Source organism: Crocodylus porosus, unplaced genomic scaffold, assembly GCF_001723895.1.
Source record: "Crocodylus porosus isolate Cpor-Errol unplaced genomic scaffold, CroPor_comp1, whole genome shotgun sequence".
In the NCBI taxonomy this organism is placed as follows: Eukaryota; Metazoa; Chordata; order Crocodylia; family Crocodylidae; genus Crocodylus; species Crocodylus porosus.
The window spans coordinates 150,298,354-150,323,545 of record NW_017728886.1 but is presented as its reverse complement, the minus strand read 5'-3'; the positions used below and the strand labels follow the sequence as shown (position 1 = coordinate 150,323,545).

Sequence of the window (25,192 nt, the reverse complement as noted above, 5' to 3'; positions counted from 1 at the left end):
AACCTTCACATCGGCATATCCTTACATGCAAAGCTGGTTTTACTGGCTTTGCCAGGGAGAAGTCATCTGCACACCTCTACCTTCCAGTGTGTCTGTGCAACAGTTAAACAAACAGAGCCTGTATCTAACGTACAAGAGAAGCCATGCACTGACGCCCAGCCCAAACCTGTCTTTATATGACAACTGAATTTACAAGACACCCACCAGTAAGGCAAAGGACCAGATTTTATTCCACCTCTAGTTCAATTGGCTTCAGGTGCTTAAGCATGATCCTATTTCACCCTATTCAAGTCACCAAAGCCTCTACTTTTGTAACACACTTCTATCTTAGCCTTAATGCCAAATGGCAGAAAGTAAAGAGCAAGACAACCCAACCATGTTCTGTGTTGTTTTTCATGTACTTGAGCAAGATGGACTATGACCTGGCTTAACTCATCTAGAACTGGAGTGTCCTATAAATTCCCAAGCCAAGTCAGGTCAGATTTATTAAATCCAGCACCCAACTTTCCCTCAACAAAGCATATGGCACACCCGAGTACACCAGTAAGGAATTTTAAAAACCTACTATCTTCAACTATATCAAAACAATATGCCCATAAGGGAATGCCCCCCAATCCCACAAGTCTAGATGGTTAGCTGTTGGCTCACGTCTTGAATCCCTGGGGTAATATCCCAAGCAGTTACTCTAGATAGTATAAGTGTAGACATCACTTATATTTACTCCTCTTGGAAGCCATTCAAAATTTTAGCCTAAATTCTCGGGGGGAAATGGTGCCTCGCATGAAACCCCTTAACATAGCTTGGTTTGCAGGAGATGGAAGCACAGCAAATCGAACAGACTAAGTTTCAGGCCTTGCTTATCTGGGTCAATGAAGAATAGGAACTGTGGGTAGCGAGGACTCTGTAGACCTAGACTCTGCATCAGATGTGGCCAGCTTGCAGCATACCCGTGTGTGGCACATGACACATGCCTTTTAATGAAAATGTAGCATCATTTACAAGCTTAAAATATAATGCAGCACAGTTGTTTGAACCAAATGCTTATATTTGTGCTATTCATTTAGCCAGAGGGGAGAATGAAAGCAACTTTTAATTAAATAAGCTTTGTACTGCATCTGCTTAAGCATCATGTTAACTGGGCTTTAGAACCTGATTAAAATCTCTTTTTAAAAGGATACTGGTAACAAAGCATTATGCTTGTATTTTGAAATATTATTTTAGCAACAATATAACAATGTTTTGTTTTCATAGATGGATGGTGCAAAGCCACAGCAACAAAGAAGCCACTGTTTAAGTTGTAACCTCAGTAAAGATGTTTTCACTGAAATAGGGAACATTTGGATGTCAAAATTGTACCACTCAGTGCTTGCTGAGTCTTCTAAAGAGAGCTGCAGTGGGTTAACTATTGACACCGAAGAATTCTTAGAAGCTTAAGAAGAGATGGCACTTCTCAGCAGCTGGCAGTCAGCTGACATCAACTATATGAAACGAGTCTTAGTTGGTAGAGAATTTCTCACTGAAGTACTTAAAAATTGTATCAAAATTTTTAAACTTCAGAGGTGCCTAATGCCAGGTACCTCATATCTAGAGACCTAAATATGCAACTTGGTTTTTCAGAGATGCTTATCATTCATAGCACTTAGTACCTTGGGAGGTAGGGGTGGGAGGCAGGAAAAAGAGGCTATTCAGAGTAAAATCCATAGTAGTTAGTGGCAGTTTTGCCACTGAAGTTTACTGGGATCAGACTCTTATGCAGGCATCTGAATAAGGATTTGTGGACCCATCTTCAGGCCCTACAAGAATGAAAAATGCAGATCATGATGTCAATGGCATAAAACTGGATATCCATATTACTATTTAGATTTTCCTCTGCTTGAAAGAGAAACATACAAAATTGCATATTTCTCTTCTTTTGTATTGGGTTAATACCATAAAGAATTTCCCTCTTCTGCACAGTTCATGAAGTGGAAGAAGAGCTACCACATTATGGTAAAGGCTTTTCATATACATAGGAGTACTCAATCCATTCTGCAGTACGCACTGCATCCCATCAAAAACCCACAATCAAGGTGAATTCAGAGTTTATATCAACACAAAGAAAAAATATAAAAAACTGAAGGAGACCAATCAGCTGTAATTTCCACCTTGCTACTAAAACTCAAAGCCGATTTATTTGCCTTTCTTCATTTTTGCTGTCTTTTCTTTCCGCTTCTTCACATACTTTGGGATTTTGTTTTTCCTTTTCTCTCTTTGGGCTTCTTTAACCATCTTTTTCCTTTCCTATGAAAAATGACAAATGCTTCATTAAACATAATGTTTCTGGGTGATTACAAGCGGGCAGACAACATCTGATAGGTTAGTGTTACAAAAGGTTATGGTTAAACACCTTTGGTTCTAGTTTTCAAATACCATATTAGAACATTAAAACACCTGATTGCTGGAGATGAGCATGAGCCATACAATTCAAATCAGGGTTGACATTTCAAAACTTCAAAAGTTTTTCAAGCCAGGAATTCATGATAAATGCAATCCTTAAAAACAGAGGATCTAAAATATGTCTCTCAACAAACTGAGTGGAACATGGCACTTCACCCTCTTTCTAGCTTAAGTCTTAAAAGAGGAACTGGAGAAACTGAAGAACTGCCTTGTGCTCTGAATGTTTTGGATACTGTTCCCAACCTCCCTTGGAGTTCCCTGCCCAAACTTTAATTTATTCTAGCTTTTGGCATGGGTAGGAATGTGTACATTAAATAGCACTCTGTACAAACATCGTAAGTAGCAAAAGGGAACAACCAACTTGGTTATGGAAATTCACTCCCTGCTCTTTTTCCATAATCAAAATACTTAAAATAATAAATTATATGTTTCGCTGTTCCCACTATGCAGTAGAAATCCCACCCCCACAGAAGAAAAAGAAACAGGCATCATCATTTGAACAGAAAGGAGACAGCACAGAGTTCCAGGCTAGCTGACCTTTTTATCGAGGCCAGATTCAGTGGGTTGATCTTTGGGATGGAGCTCTCCCTCTTCTTTGCAGCCTGAACCAGAATCCTCTGAACTGACACTGTCTTCTGAATCTGAGTTTGCTTCCTTCTCTACTTCTTTTTCAAGGAGTGCAGGAACCTACAGAATACACACATGGATTTTCTTGCTTGTTATAATTCAGTATCAGATAAAAAAAGTAGATGTAACACTAAGTGGCGTAACTGCTAAGAAAACAAGCCTTCAGCTTATATGCATCTTTGTTACTTAAAATACAGTAAAAGCCCTGTTTTCCACCGTAAGTGGGAAATGGGGGATGCTGGCAATCTAAAAATGCCAGTTACATGAGGCATGGGGGTTACCAGCTGCATGTGGAGCGGGGGGTGGTGGTGGTGGCAGCAGCCACACACAGAGCGGAGGCAGCGCAGAGCGGTGGGTGGCGGTGGTGGCAGCTGCTGTGTGCAAACTCCCCCCTCCCACCAACGTTCAGCTGGCCAGAAATTCTGGTCAAGAGAAACACCAGTTAGTAAAATGCCAGGTAACACGGCTTTTACTGTAATGCACTTCTGGGTCCTGGAATAGAAAAAATGAGAAAAAAAATCCAAATTTAACACAAAAGGTACAGCATATAATAACAATGATAAAAAAATACTTCTGTGTTATTGCAGTTGCACTATTATCAACTCCCTCCTAAATACTTTAAGTATTTTTCCCTTGTAGTCTACGAAAGACTTGTTTTTATTTGATGTTTTAAAGATTTTACTGGAGATCATTTTATAACCTAGTCCCTTCACATGGTTATATTTGTACTTTAGTCAAGGTTTCCAGGGTTGTATTTGTGTACGGCTTCCACAAGCTGAAAAGTCCTGGATGACACTTCCAGCAGTGGGATATCTGCATCTCCTGAAATATTACTTATGCATACTTTTTATCCACTGTGTTCTGAAGCACTGTAGTTCAACACTTGCATTAGATAATAGTAAGTCTTACTCTGCATAAGGCAAGCTAGAGATGTATCTTATGAACTTATGCATCACTGGTTTAGTTAGATTTTGTGAGAAAGAACTCACTTCACCAGATGCTATGCTCCTGCTCACAACAAAAGTGAGCGCTTGCTTAGGGAAGCTTACATGTCCGATTTAGTCTAGTCTAGTCTAGAGAGTACATTTGTACCACTTTCTGCCTGTCTTCAGATGAACATGGCTAACCTCCTCTCTCTATTCTGCATAGTTACTCTAGGTCCAAGGGTGTCAAACATGTAGCCTGTAGGCTGGATTTGGCTCATGGAGTTATATGGTTTGGCCTGTTTTTTTTTTTTAGACAGACTGCACATGCTGGCACCAGCCCCACGAAGCACGTGGGCTGGACCTTGCATCGCATGTCCTGCGTGCAGGCAAAGGGACATGTTTCAGGAGGCGTGATGGTTATGGGGCTGACATGGATTGGGCTGCACCAGAATCAGTGTGCAGGGATGGTCTGGTGAGGCGCCATGTGCAGTATGCACCCCATGTCTATATGTAGTGCGCACAGTCAGTGCATCCTTGTGTGTAGCATGCAGCATGGGCCAGCCCCAGGGCTTGCTGTGTACACATTAGCACAGGACATGCACTGTGTGCAATGCCTCAGACCTACCCTTGTACTACCTGCTGCAGGCACTGCACAGGAAGGTCAGTTCCAGTTCAGGCTGTAGATTAGTCCAGTGACCCTCATCCTGCCCTCAAAGCCTGATGGAATTGGACACCCCTGCTCTAGGCACAACAGTTACAACACAAGTCACATTAAATGCAACAGTACTAGTGATAATGCCATGCGTCATATTAAGTAAGTTTTCTGCAATGGGAAATCAATTTTCCCCACCCTAAATGTAGGCCTGGCCAGATGGCTCTGCCTGTAACAACCATCTAATGGTTCCTTGAAAAAAATGTGCCTCATCTTGCATAAAACAGCGGTGATATCCTCTTTACCTCTTGAACACCAGATAAGTCTTTCTTCATTCCCGTCACCGTCTGGTAGAGAATCTAGAGAGACAAATATATGAAAATCTATTTGAAAAAACAAAAAGACCCCTCACCATTTTAAAACTGGCAACCAGAGAAAACACATTTCTTAGAGCCTCGGGCATCACTGCTTCCACTATTTTCCCTCCTCTTCCCTTCTCTCTCCGCCTCCTCCAAACACTCGCAACAGATTAGATGTATACAAACACCCCTCTCTGAGCACAGGTGGCAGATTTAATGTACCAGGATTAAGAAACCATAGATCTAGGATCATGTTTTGTTTCTGTAAGTCTTCATAAGGAGAAAACATCTACTGAAGATATGAGGAAGAAAATACAAGTCTTTCCCATAAAGCCAAGGAAGGCCTGGTGTTTTGGCTCACTAATACTGGCATCTATTGCAACCATGTACAAGGTGTGTTAGACACTGTTCAAACACGTAGAAAGAGTCCCCACTCCAGAGAGAGCAGGATAAAAGAACTAAAAAATGTGGAAATTGAGGGAGGTGGGGAGGAAAAAATTCTATACTCCAGAGACACTGCCATCAGTACATACCAGTGATTCTCAACCAGTGTGTCATGGCACTTTGAGGTGCAATATTAGCACTATTAGGTGTGCAAACACCTACCCAAAATTCACAAGATAAACTTAGAGATTTCAAAAAGGAATCCACAATATCAAAGTCATTCTGACCTGTTGTGGTCCAAGTTCTTTGTAACAAAAGAACTGCTGTATTATTTTTCTGTAGTCAAGAAAGCTGAAGCTAAAAGCTGGCATGTTCTGAGGGATGCCTCGAGTCTAAAAAGGTTGAGAACAAGTGGTACAGACTATGTGGTCTACTGTTTACAAACAGTTATTGTGCAAGTAATACGGTGAAGAAAAAGAAGTCAGCGGATGAACGTTAACTTTACTGTGTGTAAATGAGAACAACACCTAAGTCTTCAAAAGTGCAGCAAGTCCCGGAAATAAGTATTCACTGGTCACATCTACACAAGAAGCTGACTGTAGCTGTTACTGCACAGTTAATTAGTACTTGCATGGCCAAGTACTAAATGACTGTGCTGTGTCCAGTGTGACTACACAGTAGTGTCCCTGCACGGTTGCCTGGTGACACTTACAGCACAGCAGCTTGTTACTACTGTGCAGCAGCACTTCATCACTGTTCATGCCTGGCGATACTACTGTGCAGTAGTAACAAGCTATGGTGCAGTAAGCATCTTGTGTAGATGCGACTACTGAGTCCCACTACTAGGTTCCAGATACCAGCTTATAAAGCCACAGAAAAGTAGGGTTGGGAGGGGTCTCTGGAGATCATCCTGCTCAAGGCAGGATTGTTTCTGATTGAACGAAGCTAGGCAAGGATCTGTCTTGAAAATTTCCAAGAAAGGCGATTCCACCACCTCTCTAGGTAGCCAGTTCTAACACCTGACCACTTTCATAGCGAAGAAATTCTTCTAAATCTCCAATCGTAATTTCCTTTGTTTCAGTTTGAGACCATTTCTCCCAATCCTGTCCCCTTCAGCTACAGAGTTTATCTCCATCTTCTTTCTAACTGCCCTTCACCAAGGACAAGTCATGCCTGATCAAGCCGATTTGCCAGATGACTGGCTCTGTGGATGTGGGGAAAGCAGGCGACATGATATACCTTGACTTTAGCTAAATTTTTGATAGGTCTCCCATAGCATTCTTGCAAGCAAGCAAAGGAAGTTTGGGTTGGATGAATGGACTGTAAGGTGAATAGAAAGCTAGCTGGATCATCAGGTTCAATGAGTAGTGATCAATGGCTTGATGTCTAGCTGGTAGCCAGCAGTGGAGTGCCCCGGGAGTTAGTCCTGGGGACAGTTTTCTTCAACATCTTAATTAATGATCTGGAATATGTGACGGATGACACCTCGCTGGGGCTAGCTGATATGCTGGAGCATAGGGCTAGAATTCAGAGTGACCTAGACAAGCTGGAGGATTGGGCCAAAAGAAACCTCATGAGGTTCACCAAGGACCAATGCGAAGTCCTGCAAGTAAGACGGAAGAACCTCATGCACTGCTACAGGCTGGGGACCAACTGGCTAAGTAGCAGCACTGCAGAAAAGGACCTGGGGCTTACAGTGGACAATAAGCTAAATATGAGCAACAAGTGTGCCCTGGGTGTGAAGAAGTCTAACAGCATACCGGGCTGTATTAACAGCAGTATTGCCAGATGACTAAAAGTGATTATTCTCCTCTATTCTGCACTGGTGAGGCCACATCTGGAGTACTGTGTTGTTTTGGGCCCTTCTCTACAGAAAGGATATGGACAAGTTGGAGAGAGTCCAGTAGAGGGCAACAAAAATAGGTAGCGGGCTGGGGGACATGCTTCTGAGGGTAGGCCAAGGGAACTGGGCTGATTTAATGTTCAGAAAAGATGACTGAGGAGGGATTTGATAGCAACTTTTAACTACCTGAAGGGTGGTTCCGAAGTGGATGGAGCTAGACTGTTTTCAGTGATGGCAGATGACAGAACAAGGAACAACGATCTCAAGTTGCAGCAAGGGAAGTTTAGGGTGAATATTAGGAAACACTCTCTTACTAGAAATGTGGTGAAGCACTGGAATGGGTTATTTAGAGAGGTGGTGGACTCTCCATCCTTGAGGGTTTTAAGGCTCAACAAAGCCCTGGCTGGAACGATTTAGTTGGGGATGGTCTTGGTTTGAGCAGGGGGTTGGACTAGATGATCTCCTGAGGTCCCTTCTAACCCTAATTTTCTATGATTCCATGATTCAGGTCATTTGAAAATTGCTATCAAATCTCCTCACTCCAGCCCCAGTCTTTTTCAGACTAAATTTGTCTCTCCACTGGACTCTTTCTAGTCTGTCCACGATTTCTTGAAATGCGAGACGCAAAACTGGACATAGCACTCCAGGTGTGACCTCACATATACCAGACTGGAAGGGTCACTTTGCTTGATTTGCAAGCAAGACTCCTGTCATACAGACCGGCAGTATATTAATTTATATACAGGATTTCTGAAACCAAACGGATATTTTTGCCAGGCACCTGAAAGCTACAGTACATCCACTTAAAAAGAATAGGTGATTGCTGAAGAATCAGGATTGCTGAAGTGCTAGTGTTACCTGTGTACATTTTTCTCTAAGGTATGGGTAATGCATTCATATAGAACTAGGAGGAGTCACCAGTAAAGAGAACGGCAAGAGGCACTGGGGACTTTCCATAACAATCCATGGTTAATGAAACTGCCTTGGCTTATCTTGTTTTGTGAACTCAAGCTGCACAAAGCAATTCAGAAAGTCTACTTACGTTATCCTGCTGAACATTTAATGCCATATCCTCTTCCTTCAGTTTCATCATGATATCAACATCCCTTTCATAGTTTTTAACTTCGGTCAGGGTTCGAGGTATGTAAGCTTTCTTAAACACCTAGTACAGAGAAAAGAAACAAGCAGATAAATTAATTCCCGTCTTGTGCTGATTATTCCTCTTCTTTGTAAAAGAGGCAAGGATTCCTTAGGGCAATATTGTTTATTGGACCACCTGCACAGTTGAGATAGTTAGACAACCTTTAGAATGCAAGAAAGTCTTCATCGTGTGTTCTTTATAAGTTATTTTGATAATCCTCTGGGCTCAGACAGCAGCCATAATTTAGATATACCACCTTGGAATACTTGACTGGCAAGAAATTGTCTCTTGTTGTAGTGGGTCTATGAATACACAACTCATTTACCCTAACACCACATTAGGATCTCTTTAGAATATACGCTATTGCTTAACCAATAGGCCTGCGTGAATTGGCAGCTATTGATTTGGCTTTGGATCCGGCCGATTTGGATGCCAGCGATCCGATTCGGAGCTCCAGATCGGTTTCCCACTTCAATTCGGCTGAATCGGCTCTGAAGCTTTGGAGTCGCTTTGGAGATCTGGCCATAGGGTATAATAGGGAATCAATGAAATATTTATAACTTTTGTTGTTTTTTGCCTGATTTGGATAAGACTTGCAGGGGTGGTAGCTTTTGCTGAGAGCATGATGCTTGCCAAGTTTGATGCGCACCCATGTTACGAATTTTGCCCGTCAGCAGCTAGAGGTGCAGGGCCCCAGAACCCCTGCACCTATCTCCTTGACACTTGGCAGGCTTTGTGGCCTCTGCAGGGGCAAAAGCATAATAAAAGCCAGAGGTGAAAGCTGCAACCTGTAGAAATCTAAGAGGAAAGAAAGAGGTTTGAATGTGTACAGCACTACTGATTTCAGTGTGTGCTGAGCATACGCCGTACCTGCTAGACCAGTACTCCCAAGATCAGGCATTTGCTTAGAAGACTAGCCGCAAAAGGCCCAAAACATGTCCTCTCTCTACATTCTAGTCGGTACAAAGTGCCCACTGATTGCTAAAACCATTTTTTTTTTTAAATTTTAATCTATTGCTTTGCTGTTGAAAAAAGTTTAGGAATCAATTCAGATAACAACCTTGTCCTATGCTGCGCATGCCAAACATTTCCAGAACAACATACATCTTCGATGATGCAAATGCAACCAATCCATGTTAACTACTGCTGCATCAAAAATAAAAGGAAGAAAAACAACATGTACTATAATTAGAACTAAACTGAAATCTAGGGAAAGGGAAAAGAGAGCAGAATTGGTTTTTTTTAAATCAATATGTATAATGAGGGGGGAGGGGAAGGGAAATCTATTTAAGTCCAAAATCCTCACTGTGTTTTATTATTCTTTGAGATTATGCAAAATATGATCAGAAGATTTTTTGCACATCATTTAATACCTTAAAACCTCCTCAATTAGTTTAGGACCTACCAATATCTTAAATGTAACATTCTGTGTATAAAATAAAGCTTTAAAGAAAATGTATTATGTTGCAAAAGGGATAAAGTTAAAAGTCACCTCATGGAAGCAAAAAAAAAGAATATTCTTTGCTTACCTCCTCATCCACTTTATCTTGACTGGACCTTTCTTCCTCTGTCCTTTGGGATGCTACTTCCATTGCCTATAGAAATAGAACAGGCATTATAAAACCCTCACTCTTTAATCAAGTATCTCATCCTGGAAAATTCATCAAGCTGCCCCTATTTGCATTTCTCTGCCTCCACTCTACCCACCCGCAAGCTGTTCTCTGCCACTCAGGCAAAGCACCTGAAGTTTTCCAACTGTCATGCTGTTAGCGAAACCTAATGGTGAACATTTCTGAACAATACATCCACTTAAATGCCTGTACTAGCTTACAATCTATTACTGAGTACAAGAAGACATGCACTCAGGGCCACTGACATGTGGGCCAGCACTGGCTGCAGTAGCAACAACAGTGGCAGCAGTCGACTGCAACTATGGCTCTGGCTATTTAGATATCCCTCCCTCTTTCAAAAGGTGGCACCCAGGGATGCTTCCCTGGTTGTTCCCTATCAGTTATGCTACCGTTCTCTACACTGCTTCCAGTCCAAAATAGGATCAAGTTACAGGAGTCCCTGCAGCAGAGTAGGAGAACAGGGCCCTGGGAATCATGCTCCCATGCATGCATAGGTGGATCCAGGACTATGGTGGAAGGCTGTGTGGTACATGCACATGGTACCATGCAGTGGTAGTGCAGTTAGGTGCACAAATTATAATTCACAGAATAAACCCAGATATTTCAAATAAGAATCCAGAGTGTTAAAAATATTTTAACCCATTGTGATCTTTTTTAGCTCTCTGCAGCAGAAGCAGTGCTTTATTATTTTTCTGTAGTCAAAAAACAAGTGAAAACTAAGCTAGTATTTTCCAAGTGCTGCCTTGAATCTAAGGAGGTTGAGAACCACTCCATTAGTGCCTGATGGAACAACAAGTGAGGCCTGAGAGAGTTTAAATGCACCCTTTGCTTGAAACTGAACAAGGTTAGACAAACAGCAGGAAAGTAGGAAAGGAGAGACATTGTGCCACTTGCATGCTCAGTGACAGTGAGTAACTCATGCCAGCTAACAGTACTTGAGCTGCCAAGACAGAAGCCAACATTCACTTCCTCCTATGATACGTGTTCTTCTCCCCAACTGGATCAATCAGCACTAAGCTGAACTTATTGCACTTTAAAAAGTTTGCCCCATTCAGACTCAACACCCCTCGCAAACCAGCAAGGGACACATGAACATGCTTCTGTGGTTTGTGTTAAAATTAATGTTAGGCTCTTTGTAGGGTGCTGCTTCTTTATGCAACATACCTGTCTCCAGGCAGGAAGCACAGTTTTGGATTAAAACAAAATGGGTGACCTAGATCTAGGTTTCATTTTATTTCTTAAATCTCCATGCACAAGTCCTGGAAGCCTTACCTTTGATAGATAAGCATCCAAGTTCTCACTTGTGATGGAAGGATCTGTAATAAATTCAAACAGTTCTCTCACAGTCATCACTGCAACATCGTACTTCCGGAAGAAATCTGCCAGGAACCAGGACAATAAAGTTAACATACATGTCACAGAGGGATGCATGTGTGCATTTAAGTCAGGTCAGATATAGGGTAATGTTTCTCTGGTTTTGGGGAATATGCTATGAAGCTTATAAAAGCGCACTAGGGTCAGTTATCAGATAGTTCCTACCCATGTGAAATGCAAACTGCCCATCTCCCAGACTCAATGAATGTTGAATAAGGCATGAATATTTGGAATTCCCTTCTGCTCCTAGTGAAACTATGGAAAAAAATCCTAAAAGGACTTAAGCGGGATCAGAATAGATCACAAATCAATAGAAAAGCAATAGGGAAAAAGTGTCACCTTCACAAAGGATTTAGCAGTTTTAATAACACTGAGATTAAACTGTTTTGATACAAGACAGTAAAGTTTGTAGGTCTGGACTTCAACCAAGAATCATTAGAGATGTCTTCTGAGGAACATACCAAAGTTCATGCTAATATTTTATATAACATATGGTACAAATCCTGGGCTAAAAGGTAGTTTGCCAAGGCTTACACTTACTTGGCTGAAGATGCCAATCCTAACTAAATTTGAAGTTTGAAGGGGGACATAAAGTTCCGCGCACAATTTAAAACCAATGTCATCTAGGGAGTAGCTAGACTAATCTTCTCTAAGGTTACTACTCCAAGTAGACAAGAAAACCAAACACAGTTGAGAAATGAATTAGTAAGAGAGGAGCTGCCAAGGTTTTCAGAGACCACAGCATTTAAGATCACAGTAATTCTCACAGGAAGAGGAGATACAAAGTGCAATGAATCACAGACACTCTAAAATCCTTGTAGTAGGGCTAGACAAAGTAAAGACTAGCACGGAAGTAATAAAGCAGAGTTGTGATGAAGGGCTTAAGAAATTTGTAAAAGGTGTGTAAAAATCTAGAACTCTTGGTTCCAAAAATTATACCTTTTATTAGACCAACTGAGAAATTGCAAAAAAAAAACAAACCCTTTTCTGCAAGCTTTTGGGCTTATTATTTTGGAATCAAGAGTTCTAAATTTTTGTATTTCTTTTTGTCCTGAGACAACACAGCTACCGCATACATCCCTGAAACACGTAAAGGTGTGTAGCATTTAAAAGAATAGAGTGGGTGGCGCAGACACCAAAGCAAATATTCACAAGTCCAGCAACAGTGAGTGTGAGATGTTACTAACTCACTTCCCTTTTTTTCTCCCCACTTCAAGTAACAAAAGGTATTTTCACAGGAGCAATTATGGAAATAAATCAATGATTTTAGGCTTCATTATTTATTAAAAAATAAAAATAAATAAAAATTAAAAAGGATTTCAGCACGGAAAAAATGTTTGCAAAGAGATTTCTTGCAACATGAAGATGCTAATTTAAATACTGCTGCGTAAGGAAAAATACACTATGTTAAAACCTGTACAGATATTAATATAGTGAACATTAACAATATTCTTTTTGTTCTACTAATGCTTTATCATATTTTAAAGAATATGAGAACGAACACATTTAACATTTCTTAAGAAACAAGCTATTAAGAGGAACTGAACAATAGGTTACTCACCATTGATATTGGCACAGTCCTTCCTGAGGAATTCTAAAGCATGTGGGTGGTCATGCTCCACTGACTGGGATACATCAATGATGAACACGTCCCCATTGTGGTATCTGGATAGACACCAAGAGGAATAAGCACAATTGTTTTTTTTTTAAACCCTATCATTGAGGGAAAAAAAAGAATGCTTCAAACCTGGAACAGAAATCCAATGTTTTGCTATTTAATTCACTTCATATTTTAGGATTTCTTTTCCAAATAAATTACTCATATGATTGGAAGAGAGCACAAAAAACAATTTTAGAAAACAATTACCATAGCTCACTTAAAAATCCTTGCTTCTCACTTTTTTCTGGCCTATCACAGTTACAACGTGACCCCAAGCACTACTATAGCTCACTTATTTATTCATCAGCCAAAGGAAAAAAAACCCACTGAATATCATATTCAGTTTAGCTTGGAAAATATTCCTGTTTCAGAAAGCTGTGGGTGAAGGTCTGTACATATTAAAAAGCAGAGCTATAAAGGGAACAAACACACTCCTTTAAAGGGGTATCAGTATTGCACAGCTCTGAATTATGTAAAGAAGCTGCCAATACCTACACTTTAAATATTACAAAACAAAGGAAGGTTTAAAAACATACAGCATATTAAATTCACTGAGGTCAGCATGAACAAGTCTGGCATCCTGGTACATTCTTCTCATGTACTGTATGATCTGCAGATACAACTCCCGGGCTTTTGAGTCAGATAACTGAACATTTTTCAACAGAGGAGCAGGCCTTGGATTAAAGAGAGAAACAGAATAAATTCTTCCATCTTATACTACCTACACCTGTTCTGTCTTTTATCCACAGTCCTTAATTCATCCATTCTAAATGTGAGCAACAGCGCCTCAGTGATTTATCCAACCACTTACTCATCTGCAAAGCTAGTCCAATATAGTATCGGCTACACAACCCCACTGAAAATAACAGAATAACAATGTTTTACAGCAGCAGAGAAGCTGCATCACTATGTTGTGTTAAGTTTTTACATTAACAAATGCCAAATTAACTTTTCTGCATGGTATAAATCAGTAAGCCTTTCCAATTACATGGCTAAACATATCACAACCTGCACTACCTATTCTGAACTTTATAATTAATCTTTACCAGCTGTAGTCAGAGAAGTACAGAATGACCCTACCCAGCCCCTTTCTAACAAAGGGTGTTTCATTCGCTCTTCTGATGCAAGGATGAGGCTTTAGAAAGAGGCAGACCCTCTGCAACAGCTATCAATAAACTTTATATTTTATATCTCAGTTGTATACAAGGATAACACACAATTCATCATTAACGTATACCACATGCTAGGCAAACTCACATTTTTGTAAGCCTACCTTTATTTATACCTAGAGAGAAGAAAAAAGTTCTCAATGGTTTTCTGAGCATACTTACATGTCACCTTTACCGATAAAACCCATGACAAGCACGTGACTCCTTAGCATAACTGGCTCTGGGCAAGGTATCTGTGCTGTATTCAATCTATAAAATTGTAACAACAAAAAACCCATAACTATCAGAAGAAAAGAGGACTCTGAGCCATTATGCAGAGCATACTGTAAAAGTGGCATCAATAAAAAGGACAGCGCCAATGAGATGTGGGAAGAAAGAATCCCCTCCTAGCATTACACTGAATAATGAGAAACTTTTAAAAAGCTTAATAGGAAAACACTGTTCCTGCAAAAGGTTAAAAGAGCCAATAACTGATTGATGAGGGCAGGGTGCCAGCATCACTCAAACAAGTCATTGATGAACCTGGCCCTTGACAATGACACTAGCTCTCATCATCTCCTTGTCTCTAATCTTCCCATTCTGAGGAAGGTTTTGGCAAGACCTGGAGTCCTCAGACTCCAAACTCCCACACCATTTGGCTTTAACCTTGCTTATGGGGAAGAAACAGGTCTCACTGATGTCTTCCATGGGGAGACAAAAACTACTTTCATGCTGATTCTTTTAAAACTAGACCCAAAGCGCATTAGTGTGTGTAGGCTCATCCCACTGATCTTCACTGGCTCTGGATCAGGTGTTGAAAGCCATTACCTGCCTCTGAAATCCCTGACTGGAAGGCGATGGATGACACTGCTGGAGACCCTGGCAGTGAATGAGGGTCTCTTTCCTGGGCACTTTCCTCATCTGGGGACCACGAGTGTAGGAAAGAGAGAATCTTCTTCACCTTGTGGACTCTAATGTAAGCTTCATTCTTCCACAGGCTCTGTTCAGTGTCTGTGAATCACTATTCGCTTCACACTTTAGACAATACACTAATTGCTAAAAACAGGCTTGATGGATGGAAAGCCTAAATGTATTTACTGAAAGTCTAATGTTACAAGTGTGCTATTCCCAGCCTCATAAGAAAAGAGTATGAATTTCAAAGCCCAATATCAAGTGCTGAACCTTGTAGTCTTTCCTCATGGAATATCTCAATATCTGTCAGAAGCCAATAGGAATCTTGCCCAAGTAAGGGTTGTGGGTTTTGGGCCACTGTGCAGGCCAGATACAATCTTGCCCATTAGAAGTGTAAAAGGAATATTCTAAATTACTATTAACAGACACTGAATGAAAAGTGCCCCGGACACCAAAGCTGGGAACGGTCAGTAGTTCTGAAGATGTTACCACCTTGTCCCACTGATTCCCAGTTTATGGGGGATGCTGAGCTGACATCACCTCATAACTACATTAATTCCTGCCAATACCAAAAAGTAAGTAATTTGTCACAGGAGTTAGCTGTATTTGTCTTAAGTAAGGCAGAAAGAGGGTAGAGAGGTACCTTATAGATTTAGAATCAGAGATGCATAATGTTTCTGACACAGTGAGCTCTTGCTTCCAAAAACTGAAGCAGGTGCAATTTAACTGAGCTAACGCACATCTCTATTCTGCCTCCTGTGACAAAAATTAAGTTATAAAAATTACCTTATTAAATTCCTCATCTCCTTTTCTGCCCAAGTCTTCACCATTTTTCTCGGGTTTCCTTTACAATATCCATGACGAAATCTTAAAAACATAAAAAAGCATCACAATTTCAACATTTCTGGGTTATTCTGTTTATGTCCCGAGAGAAACAAAGAGAACTGTAGGACAATCCAGCTAGTGCTGGAGAGAGTTAGTACTGTACTATGAAAAGAACAACTCCAACTTACCTGAACTCTCCACTCACATATTTATCCCGATCTTTAAACATCAGGATAGAGGTTTTATAAATTTTTATTGCTCTGTTTTCTCCATCTGCTGTACTGGCATGATATACATTAGCCTAATGGGGTAGAAGGACAGAAACAACATTAAAATCCTGAGAACAATTTAAATATTAGGAAATTTGCTCATAGTGCAGATACCAAAGCCAAAGAAACATTCACAAATTCACGCAACAGAGGAGTAAGAGGTTATTAACTCAGTCTCTCCCCCGCTTCTTAAGTAACACAGGGGCTCTCCACAGAAGCAATTCTGCTTCACTGATTTTAGGTTTCCTTATTTAAAAACAGGATTTTAGCAAGGAAAAAAAGTTTGCAAAGAGACAGATTTCTTGCCTTCCAGAGTCAAACAGAAACCAGAGTTATACCTACCACATGAAGACACTACTTTAACTATTTTTTGTCAGGAAAAATGCTCTACATTAAAACCTGTACAGATATTAAAGTGGTGATGTTAACAATATCCAATGTTCTACATGTTCTATCCAATTAACAAGATCCAACCTGTTCAATGTACAGTTAAGAACAAAGTATAGAAGAGAAAAAAAAAAATCTGTGGGCCTCAATCCAGCACCCACATGAACATAGTGATGATGATGGTCAACATGGTTCCATGCAAGTATAGGGTATCTTTCACAGGGAGCAGTATGGATAATCAGGGCACAGAATGGCACAACAACGTTAAATGCAAGAAGAAAGCACAAAAATAGGTATGTAGAGAACTTCACTTATGCATAATTACAACAGGCTTCCCCGATACAGAAAACTGGAAGAGAGTCATCCCAAGAGAAGAGGAGTTTCCCTGGCCCCTGTTGGTTCTCAGCTCTTCAAGCTGAAAATCTCTACTTATAAGAGTGGGCAAACTGCCTCAGAAGGAACCACGTGCACAGGCAAGCACTGCAGTGATCAGTAAGGGGGTCTGTAGAATTATTAGAAACGGTGTTCGGCTTTGAAGATCTAAAGTCAATGGAGTTTTGCTATTAATTCGCCTTTGGCTTCAAGTATTAACACCTCTGTGCAGACCGCTAAGATGAGAACTGTGCAAAACTGATGTCCCTAAAACATGGCCTATGAAATAAATGGTGTCTTATGCCAACCCACTGCACTCATAATGAATGAACTGAGCACATGGGGAAAAAAAAAAAAAAAAAAAAATACCCAGCCCAGGGATAAGATATCAAAAAAACCCTGTAATTTGTTCCTGGGGTATAAATTTAAGCATTTGTGATGCAATTTGATAGTGCTAGTACACAGACTGTATTTTTGCAAAAGTGGTAAACAGTAATTTAAAGAAATTCACAGTAATACTGAGTTATTCAATCTTTGCATAGAAATGGAGACTGGTTTGTGTGTGTGAGAACTGTCAGCTCCCAAAACTGCCGTAATGTGAACTAGCTAACCAAGAAATGTAGTTCTGTCACAAAATTCATAAAGAATAAAGATTAAGAATTTCAACAAGACAAATGTTAGATGGACTTTAAGTGCTTGTAGAAGTTCTCCAAGTTCTGCTTATTAAACAGCATGGTTTTTTGAGTATCATCACATACGATTAGTAGAAAGTAGAAAAAGTTAACTTAATCAATATAATTTGTAACTTCTTGCTAGTCAAATAAAACTTAGTTAAATATTTGCTACTAGCATTATTTTATCTCCTCCTGAGCACACTACATTTTTTTCCTGCACAATGAGAATAAGACCACAGAATGCCATTTGCAATGAAACTCACTTCTTTTCCTGTGCTGATGCAGCCATTTATCTCTGATATGACACCTCTTGTTAGCATCTTGAACAGGATCATTCGGGTCCTCGGATCCAATACCTCAAAGTAAATAATTAAAAAAAGCCAGCATAACTACTTTAATTTTCTTTTTAATCCCGTTCTCAATCTTGACCTGAAGGACCCATAGCATCATAGTACTGATTGGACCACATGATAGCAGCTCAGTGTTCTACCAAGACATTATGCTGTTACTTCTTTAAAGTGCTTAAGAAAAATATGCTCCTTCTCATATGTGGTGCTTGATGTGCACCCCTAGGTCCATCCTAACATTATAACAGAGCTACTTCCAACTTGCACTTGCAGTAAGCATTACACTTTAGAGAACCCGTGATGTAATAAACAATCATAACAGTACATGGCGATCAATATAGGGCAGAAGCATCAAAGGTCTGACCCGCAAAGTCCTTTCATCCAGCTGCCAGTACTGCCTACAGGTTTCGAGTGGACCCACAGGCAGCACGTAGGGTGTGCCACATGGCTCCATGTGCCACCCTCTTCAGCTGCTCCTGGATTTCATAGCATGCAGTGCCCACTTCAGTACATGCCCGCTCCATGCCATATCCAGGGCACATCCTGGAGCAACCAGAACAGGCACTACATGGAGTGTGGACCTGGAATGCCTGGAGTTGGTGCAGCATGACAGTCTGTGGGTCCAATCCAGCCAACAGATTAGGCCCATACCACTTGTCTGGCCTGTGGGACCATAAGATTTTGACACCCTTGATGTTTTACCTTAGCCTTAGGGGCAAAGGTAAGTAGATGAAAAAAAAGAGGGGAGGGGATGTGGATGCAGGGAATGACAATTTCACCATTTTCATAGAAAATTCCACATCTAAGGAGAGCTAAAAATGAGATTTCAAGTCTACAAAATTACAAGATCTCAGCTGAATACTACAACAAAATCATAATATGAAGTATAAAAACACTCTCCAAAACAACTGAATATGAACACAATTTTTTTTTTTTTTTAAATACACTTGTTCAGCTGGGCAAGAAAATGAGAAACATGGAATGTAATGAGGCTCTCCTGGAAGCTAGAAAGAGCTTTAGCACTAAGTCCAGAGTACCCAAAATTTCAGCACAGGTATTGCTTCAGTCAAAAACAGCTAATATATTTAAGACTTCTTACCTGTTCTACTGTTGCTCTATCTGATTTATCTTTAACTCGATACCTAGAAGGGAAGAAATATAATACATGATCCTATCCAACTGCTTATTACCATGATAGACCTGGTTTCTCTTCTGTCAAAGAAAACATAAGGATATGACAAAGGAAGAGGTTTCAGTGCATACAAAAGCAAGGCTGCTTCACCTAGGCAAAACAAAATTCAGGAGAAAAAACAGTTGTTGTTGAGGTGGATCAGCTGTGGCAGGATGTGTCCTTGGATCCACTTAACTGGGAAAACACACATTGCCTGATGCAGGACAACGGACAACCTGTCCCCCCTGCTTGGGGATTCCCTGCATCTCTCATTGCCCCTTGCCTCCTTGGCATGACCCGGGCTGGGTCCCATACCAACCTGTGCCTCAAGTGAAAGCAAAGGTTGATACAGGTCCTTGTGCAGGGCAATGCAAAACCTGGGGAATTCCCAATATCTTGGGCCTGCAAGCAAGGACCAGCACCAGGTCCCATGCCAAATTGTGCTTCACACAGAAGCACAGGGCCATCTGGATCTCAATGTGGAGGCATGCTTACAGAGATGTGTCCCTGGAGATCCTGGGGCGAGTCTCCAAAAGTGGGGACCATGCCCCTGAATAAGGTGCCGTGAGATTCCCTGGGGCACATCTTTGTAAGGGGGGGCCTGGAGCTCATCTCTAAGTTGGGGGAGAGGGGAAGCTGGGCATTTGCTCCAGTCTGAAGGACCAAATTCTGGATAAGAATTCCTGGGGTGTGCAGGATCAGTAAAGCAGAATAAAGCATCATGATTTTTACACTACGTTTCATTAGAGCCATTGATATGGTGTGACAAAGGATAGGGATGTCTATTTGCTTGCCAGCTGTGCTGCCATAAAAATTAGGCAATGTCTGTTTCTACCCTCAGTATCCTTTGTTATTGAAGAAGACTTGTTGCTTCCTCCTAAACACCTTCTGAGCATAAGTGGACAATTTCCTTGCCAGCTCGGTACCAGACTCATATGTCTGAGACACACTTGACTGCTCATTCATTTGCCCTGTCATCAGATCAAGAGGAGTACCCACAGCTTCCCCAATAATTTTCCTAACCTGACAGTTCAAGAACGATAGCTTAGGAGGAAGGAGAAAGGAAAGATAAAACCGGCTTATTATTCTAGCTAAGGGGTGGGGTGGGGAAGGGGCTAGTATTTTCTGTTTTGTCATCTGATCCCACGGCCATCGATGTTAACAAAATTTACTGTTTACTTTGACAAAAGCAGGATCAAGTCTTAACAATAATATAGGAAATTAACCCAGCAAACAGTCACATTTTATAGCAAAAATATTAAAATTTCAAAATGTAATGCAGAGAATGGATAGGGACTTCTCGCATAAATTCTTTCCAGTTTATCCAGCAATGTGGATCAAACTACAGCTCTTTTGAAAAAAAGAATTTAAACATATAAGAGTTCTGGAAAATTCATCAGAAAAGTTGAAACAGCCACCCATGTTACTCACATGTCTGCTTCCTTTTGTCTAGATTTTTCTGTGACTTTGTTTATAACAGAGTCGTCCAGATTTAGCCTATCTGAAAAACACACAGAGAAGTGCACATCAAAGGTTTTCTATATTCAAAATTGCAGCTGCAAGTCTGTTGTCAGCAGAGATTGCTCACACATGTTATTCAAGGAACAGAAAAATACAGATAACAACCAAGTTTTTAAAACATATCCCATAGAGGCACATATTCTTTTAGCATCCTGTACACATCTGAGATCTAATCAAGAAATAAAGGACAGCAACACGGCTATTGCTTTGAAGATGAAATGATGCCTAGAGACGCTATCCATCAGACAACGTGTTAGTCTTAAACCTCTCTGTCCTTCTCTCTCAGAAGGTATGCATCCCTGGCTGTTTTCCAACAGACAACATAAGCAATAACACCTTCTGTTAGGTAATCGAAGGGAAGCTGTGACTTCCCTTCTCAACAATTATGATGTCCATCGCGTTATGGCCAAGTGTGTAACACCTGTTGTGTTTGCCTAAAATAATTCAATGCACTGCTCTAATTCCTCATTTTGATTACTTGGAGCATGAAAGACCTTAAGTAAAGTAAATGTACCTAGACATAAAGTTACTGGTACAAAACACAATGGTATGCTATACAGCAACATGACCACCATCACTGCACGCATATGTGCATGGTGGTTGGATGGACTACAAAACAGGTTGTTTCTTGGCTGAAACCAGAAGAGTTACCTCATAGGGAGGCCAGAAGGACAGAGAAAAAGCTGGCTTTGAAGGAAGAGAAAAAGTTTCACAAACTATATTATGCCAACAGGAAGTATGAAGGTAACATCAGATGTTAAACCTTTCAACTCTCTGGGAACAGTCAGGTAGCTCTACTTCCTACAACTAATCAAAATTGGTCAACAGCAGGTCAGAGATACCTAGTACCATAAAACATGATAGGATTATACTCACCTAGATTAATTTTATGCTCAAATTTTCTTAAAGCCTTGTCTGTAGGAGTGGACATTTTTGCTGAATTGCAACTAGGGATCTGTCTATTTGCCTGAAACAAAGGATTTGTTATATAATTCACCTTCCCTAGATGGCCTTTCTAAATATATACAGTAGCTTTGGGGGAGGGGGGGAATAAATCAATATTATAATCATGTATCTAAACCACCTGTACATTTATCCTCATTTACAAATAAATGTTATGAGGAAATTGACATGGAATATAATTAGAATTGATATAATCTAAGCGAATCCAGCATCTGGGGAGAATAAAAATTCCTAATAGCTGAGTGCCGCCCCAGTAGGATTCTTTTTAGTTTGGCGCTAAAAAGGGAACGGGAACATGAGGATCAGGAAAAACAGGAAGCAAAGCACCCAGGGAGATGGAGGGAACACTAAGGGAGAGATGCAGAGGGCACAAAGACAGAACAAAGTAGTATGCCTGGCTTACCACAGATAAACTGATTCCCATCCCTTCCCCAGCAGCACTTCAGCATGAGCTCCTAATTTCAAATACTCATTAACTCCTGATTGCCAGGAACTTTTTTCAGAGCTCAAAAAACAGTACCAGACACATGCCAAACCTGCTACAACGACATGGTCACTGCTCCCAAATACTCTGATAAGGTGTTTGTACGCCAATAAAAAAAAAAGAGACACTTTCTGCTTTCACTGCCAAAGCCCCAAGTATAAGGGAAATTGGTTCTGAAATTGTACTTATAATTGAGTGGTACAGCAAAGACAAATTCCCTTCTAAACCATTCACCTCTGATGTGTTTTTCAAAAGTTCTTTGCCTATATTATTATCAATACAAATACAATATTGCTTCCCCATCTTGGGCAGGTTAAGCACACTGTCTTATATCTAGTGGGAAGAGAGTGGATATGGGTTACACGGTATACTCTGGGCATGTAAGGAAGAGAAATATATCAGAAGAGCACTTTCTTCCAAGTGTCAGGAGAGGACTGGATCTGCATTTATTCTTGGGGTCATACAAAACCGGCATTTTGCACCCAACAGTCCCATTTGTTATTAGAGTCTCATTAACGTCTTTTTTTACCTGTGGGTTGCACCCTCCAACAGTAGCGTGCCGCTTGGTGAGTCTCCCAGCTGCATCATCCCAGTCCCAGTCTTCATCGTCATCATCATCCTCCATTTCATCAGTGTCCACTTCCTCATTCAAATGTGGCTGCTGATTTTCAACTTTTATTGCCTCTTCTTTGGTTGTTTTGATGTCTTGGGTATATTCACTTAAAAAAAGAAAAAACAACGTACCAATCTACACACAAACTGTGTTCTACTGCAATCAGCAAAAAATCTATAGCTAATCCAGCCTATTATCGCTCTGTATTACACCATGTTAGGAGCTTAGCTGAGAAGTTCTCCAACAAGACTGGTCTAGAGAAGTCTATAGAGAAGAGGAGACTGAGGGGGTATTTAATAGCAGCCTTCAACTATCTGAAGTGGTTTTCTAAAGAGGCTGGAGCTGGACTGTTCTCAGTGGTGGCAGATGACAGGACAAGGAACAATAGTCTCAAGTTGCAGCAAGGGAAGTTAAGGTTAGATACTAAGAAGAATTTTCTCACTAGAAGGGTAGTAAAACACTGGAACAAGTTACCCAGAAAAGTTCTGGATTATCCATCCTTAGAGGTTTTTAAGGCCCAGGTAGACAAAGCCTTGGCTGCGATGATCTAGTTGGGGCTGGTCCTTATTTGAGCAGCGGGTTGGACTAGATGCAACCTCCTGAGGTCCCTTCCAACCCTAATTTTCTATGATTCTAAGACTTTACTTGGGGCCTCCAGGAAGCTTGCAGGGATAACCTGGCCTGAACTACTAACCTAGCTTGCTCTACAAGCAGTGACCCTGAAAAGGAGTCTTTTGGAAGGTACGAGGCCTCCTGCACCAGAGCATGATAAAGTGGTTTATCATGTTTCCAACAGGACTAAGTGTGGCCCCAACCAAGCTATGAAATAGGAGGACAAGAAGGGAACATTCTTCACTGCCCTTCCCCAAAACCTCTAGGGCCTGCTACACCTTCAAATGAAATCAGAATAGAAACCAGTTATACAGCTGTTACACACTGTCAAGCAATAACTTCAGAGCGGATTAGCTCATTTTATAGCCAGGCTTTGCATGCGATTGCTTTTCTGCATGTGCAGCTGGGCTACATTTATTGTGCAATTTGCCAGTGAATTGTGCAGCAATTACTTTGCACATCCGGCTGGGCTACGTTTATCGTGATTCCCCAGCAAATGTTGCGCTACTTTGCACATGCAGCCAGCTGGACTTCATTGTGCCATTTGCCAGCTAACTGCGTGACCGTAACTTGGCATGGTGGGGGGCGGATCACATTTGCCACATGATTTGCTGACTACTTGTGCGATACATGTAACATATATGCTCTATACCAGACAGAAAGACTTCTGGGATGTTACTTACGTGCCAGCAAAACAGCATCTTTTCCATGAGACACGCTTTATTTGGTTTAGGACTTTCGAGCTTGAGCGCTTCACATCCCCCCCCCGCCAACCCTGGCGCGGCCCCTTTAAGGCCTATCCGCCGGGATCCGTTAAGGCGCCCCAGCCCGAGAAGCGCGAGGCGCTCGCGCCGGCCCTCACCTATCAGAGGACTCTGCGTCATCGAACTGCCCCGGCACGGCCCGGCTCATCACCACCGCGCGGTAGTCCATGGCCAGCGCCTCGCCTCGCCTCTCCAGCACCAATACCCTCCGCGCAGACTCCAGAGCGAGACGGCACGCGCAAAGGCCAAAAAGCTGCAAACGCCAAACACGTTCTTTTTTGCCGCCCACCTCCCTCACAAGGGGCAGAGCTTAGAGGCCACGGAAGGCCCGTGGCTGGTGCAGGGTTCTGTCAATCATCTGAGGGCCCGCCCATTGCGTCAGCAGCGCTGCTCTGCGGTCGGCCAATCGGTGGGTGCTGCCTGTTGAACGCTGCGGCTGGGAGTTGGGCTTTCCCAGGGAGGGGGAGCGCTGTGCCAGCAGCTGCTCACATCTGGGCGAAGCTCCCCCTCTCCCCGCTTTGGGGCCGTGAGGTGCTGCTCCTTTGGGAGGGAGCAGGCTGTGTCCCGCAAAAAGAAGAGGGGCATAACGTTGGTCTTCGAAGACTGGGAGTTCTTACTAAACCTGGTGACTTGCCTGTTCGGGCTCCAGCCTTACCTCCCTGCATTCCTTTCCATGCCACTTTGCTGGTTCAAGCCAAGGCGGGCAGGACAGCGCTGTCTCAGAGGCGGTGGATCCAGGGGTGGGGGGTTGCCCTGCACTTTCACCCTGCTTTAATTCCCGCTCCAACCACAGTTTAAAACCTGTGGCAGCAGCACTTCAAGTTAGGTAGCAGTGAGGGAGTCGCTCCGTGGCCATCTCCCCAGTCCCTTCTAAACCGGCGTTTCTCAACCCATGGGTTGCGGCCCAAAAGTCAGTTGCAAGAAAATACAAGAAGGTTGTGAACAACCTTTAGAAATGGATCAACAAACCTTAAAAATGGATTCTCCTTTAAAGGAGGAAAACATGGGAAACTGCCTTTCCCTTTGCAGGCTGGCAGAGTTCCCCCAGGCCTCACACATCCCCCCTGCCCTTCACACTCATCCCCTGCCCCAGATAC

At 41.7% G+C, this 25,192-nt stretch overlaps 1 protein-coding gene across 2 annotated transcripts; it reads right to left on the bottom strand.

The window, feature by feature from the left end:
- Positions 1 to 206: 206 nt before the first annotated feature.
- RIOK1 (RIO kinase 1) lies at positions 207 to 24,334 on the bottom strand. Of its 2 annotated transcripts, XM_019543024.1 has the most exons (17): positions 24,194 to 24,334; positions 22,636 to 22,825; positions 21,536 to 21,626; positions 20,570 to 20,639; positions 19,067 to 19,109; positions 17,884 to 17,976; positions 16,107 to 16,219; positions 15,880 to 15,960; positions 14,365 to 14,451; positions 13,570 to 13,707; positions 12,935 to 13,038; positions 11,272 to 11,378; positions 9,898 to 9,963; positions 8,270 to 8,389; positions 4,947 to 5,000; positions 2,974 to 3,123; positions 207 to 2,280 (listed from the first exon to the last, which is right to left on the bottom strand). In XM_019543024.1, the coding sequence occupies exons 1-17, from the start codon at positions 24,262 to 24,264 to the stop codon at positions 2,170 to 2,172; spliced, it is 1,689 nt and encodes a 562-aa protein (XP_019398569.1). In that variant the 5' UTR covers positions 24,265 to 24,334; the 3' UTR covers positions 207 to 2,169. The 2 variants fall into 2 exon arrangements, with proteins under 2 accessions (XP_019398569.1, XP_019398579.1); XM_019543034.1 differs by lacking the exons at positions 21,536 to 21,626; positions 24,194 to 24,334 and having other exon boundaries at positions 22,636 to 22,722.
- Between the last annotated feature and the right edge of the window lie 858 nt (positions 24,335 to 25,192).

Bases quoted from the DNA above. Each gene is read 5' to 3' on its own strand.
- RIOK1 (XM_019543024.1), bottom strand. From the start codon at position 24,264: ATGGACTACCGCGCGGTGGTGATGAGCCGGGCCGTGCCGGGGCAGTTC. The intron at 19,110-20,569 runs GTGAGTAACATG...CTTCCCTTCTAG, and splicing joins AGACAAAAGGAAGCAGACAT to GTATCGAGTTAAAGATAAAT. The intron at 16,220-17,883 runs GTGAGTTTCATT...CTACCCCATTAG, and splicing joins GCATCAGCACAGGAAAAGAA to GCTAATGTATATCATGCCAG.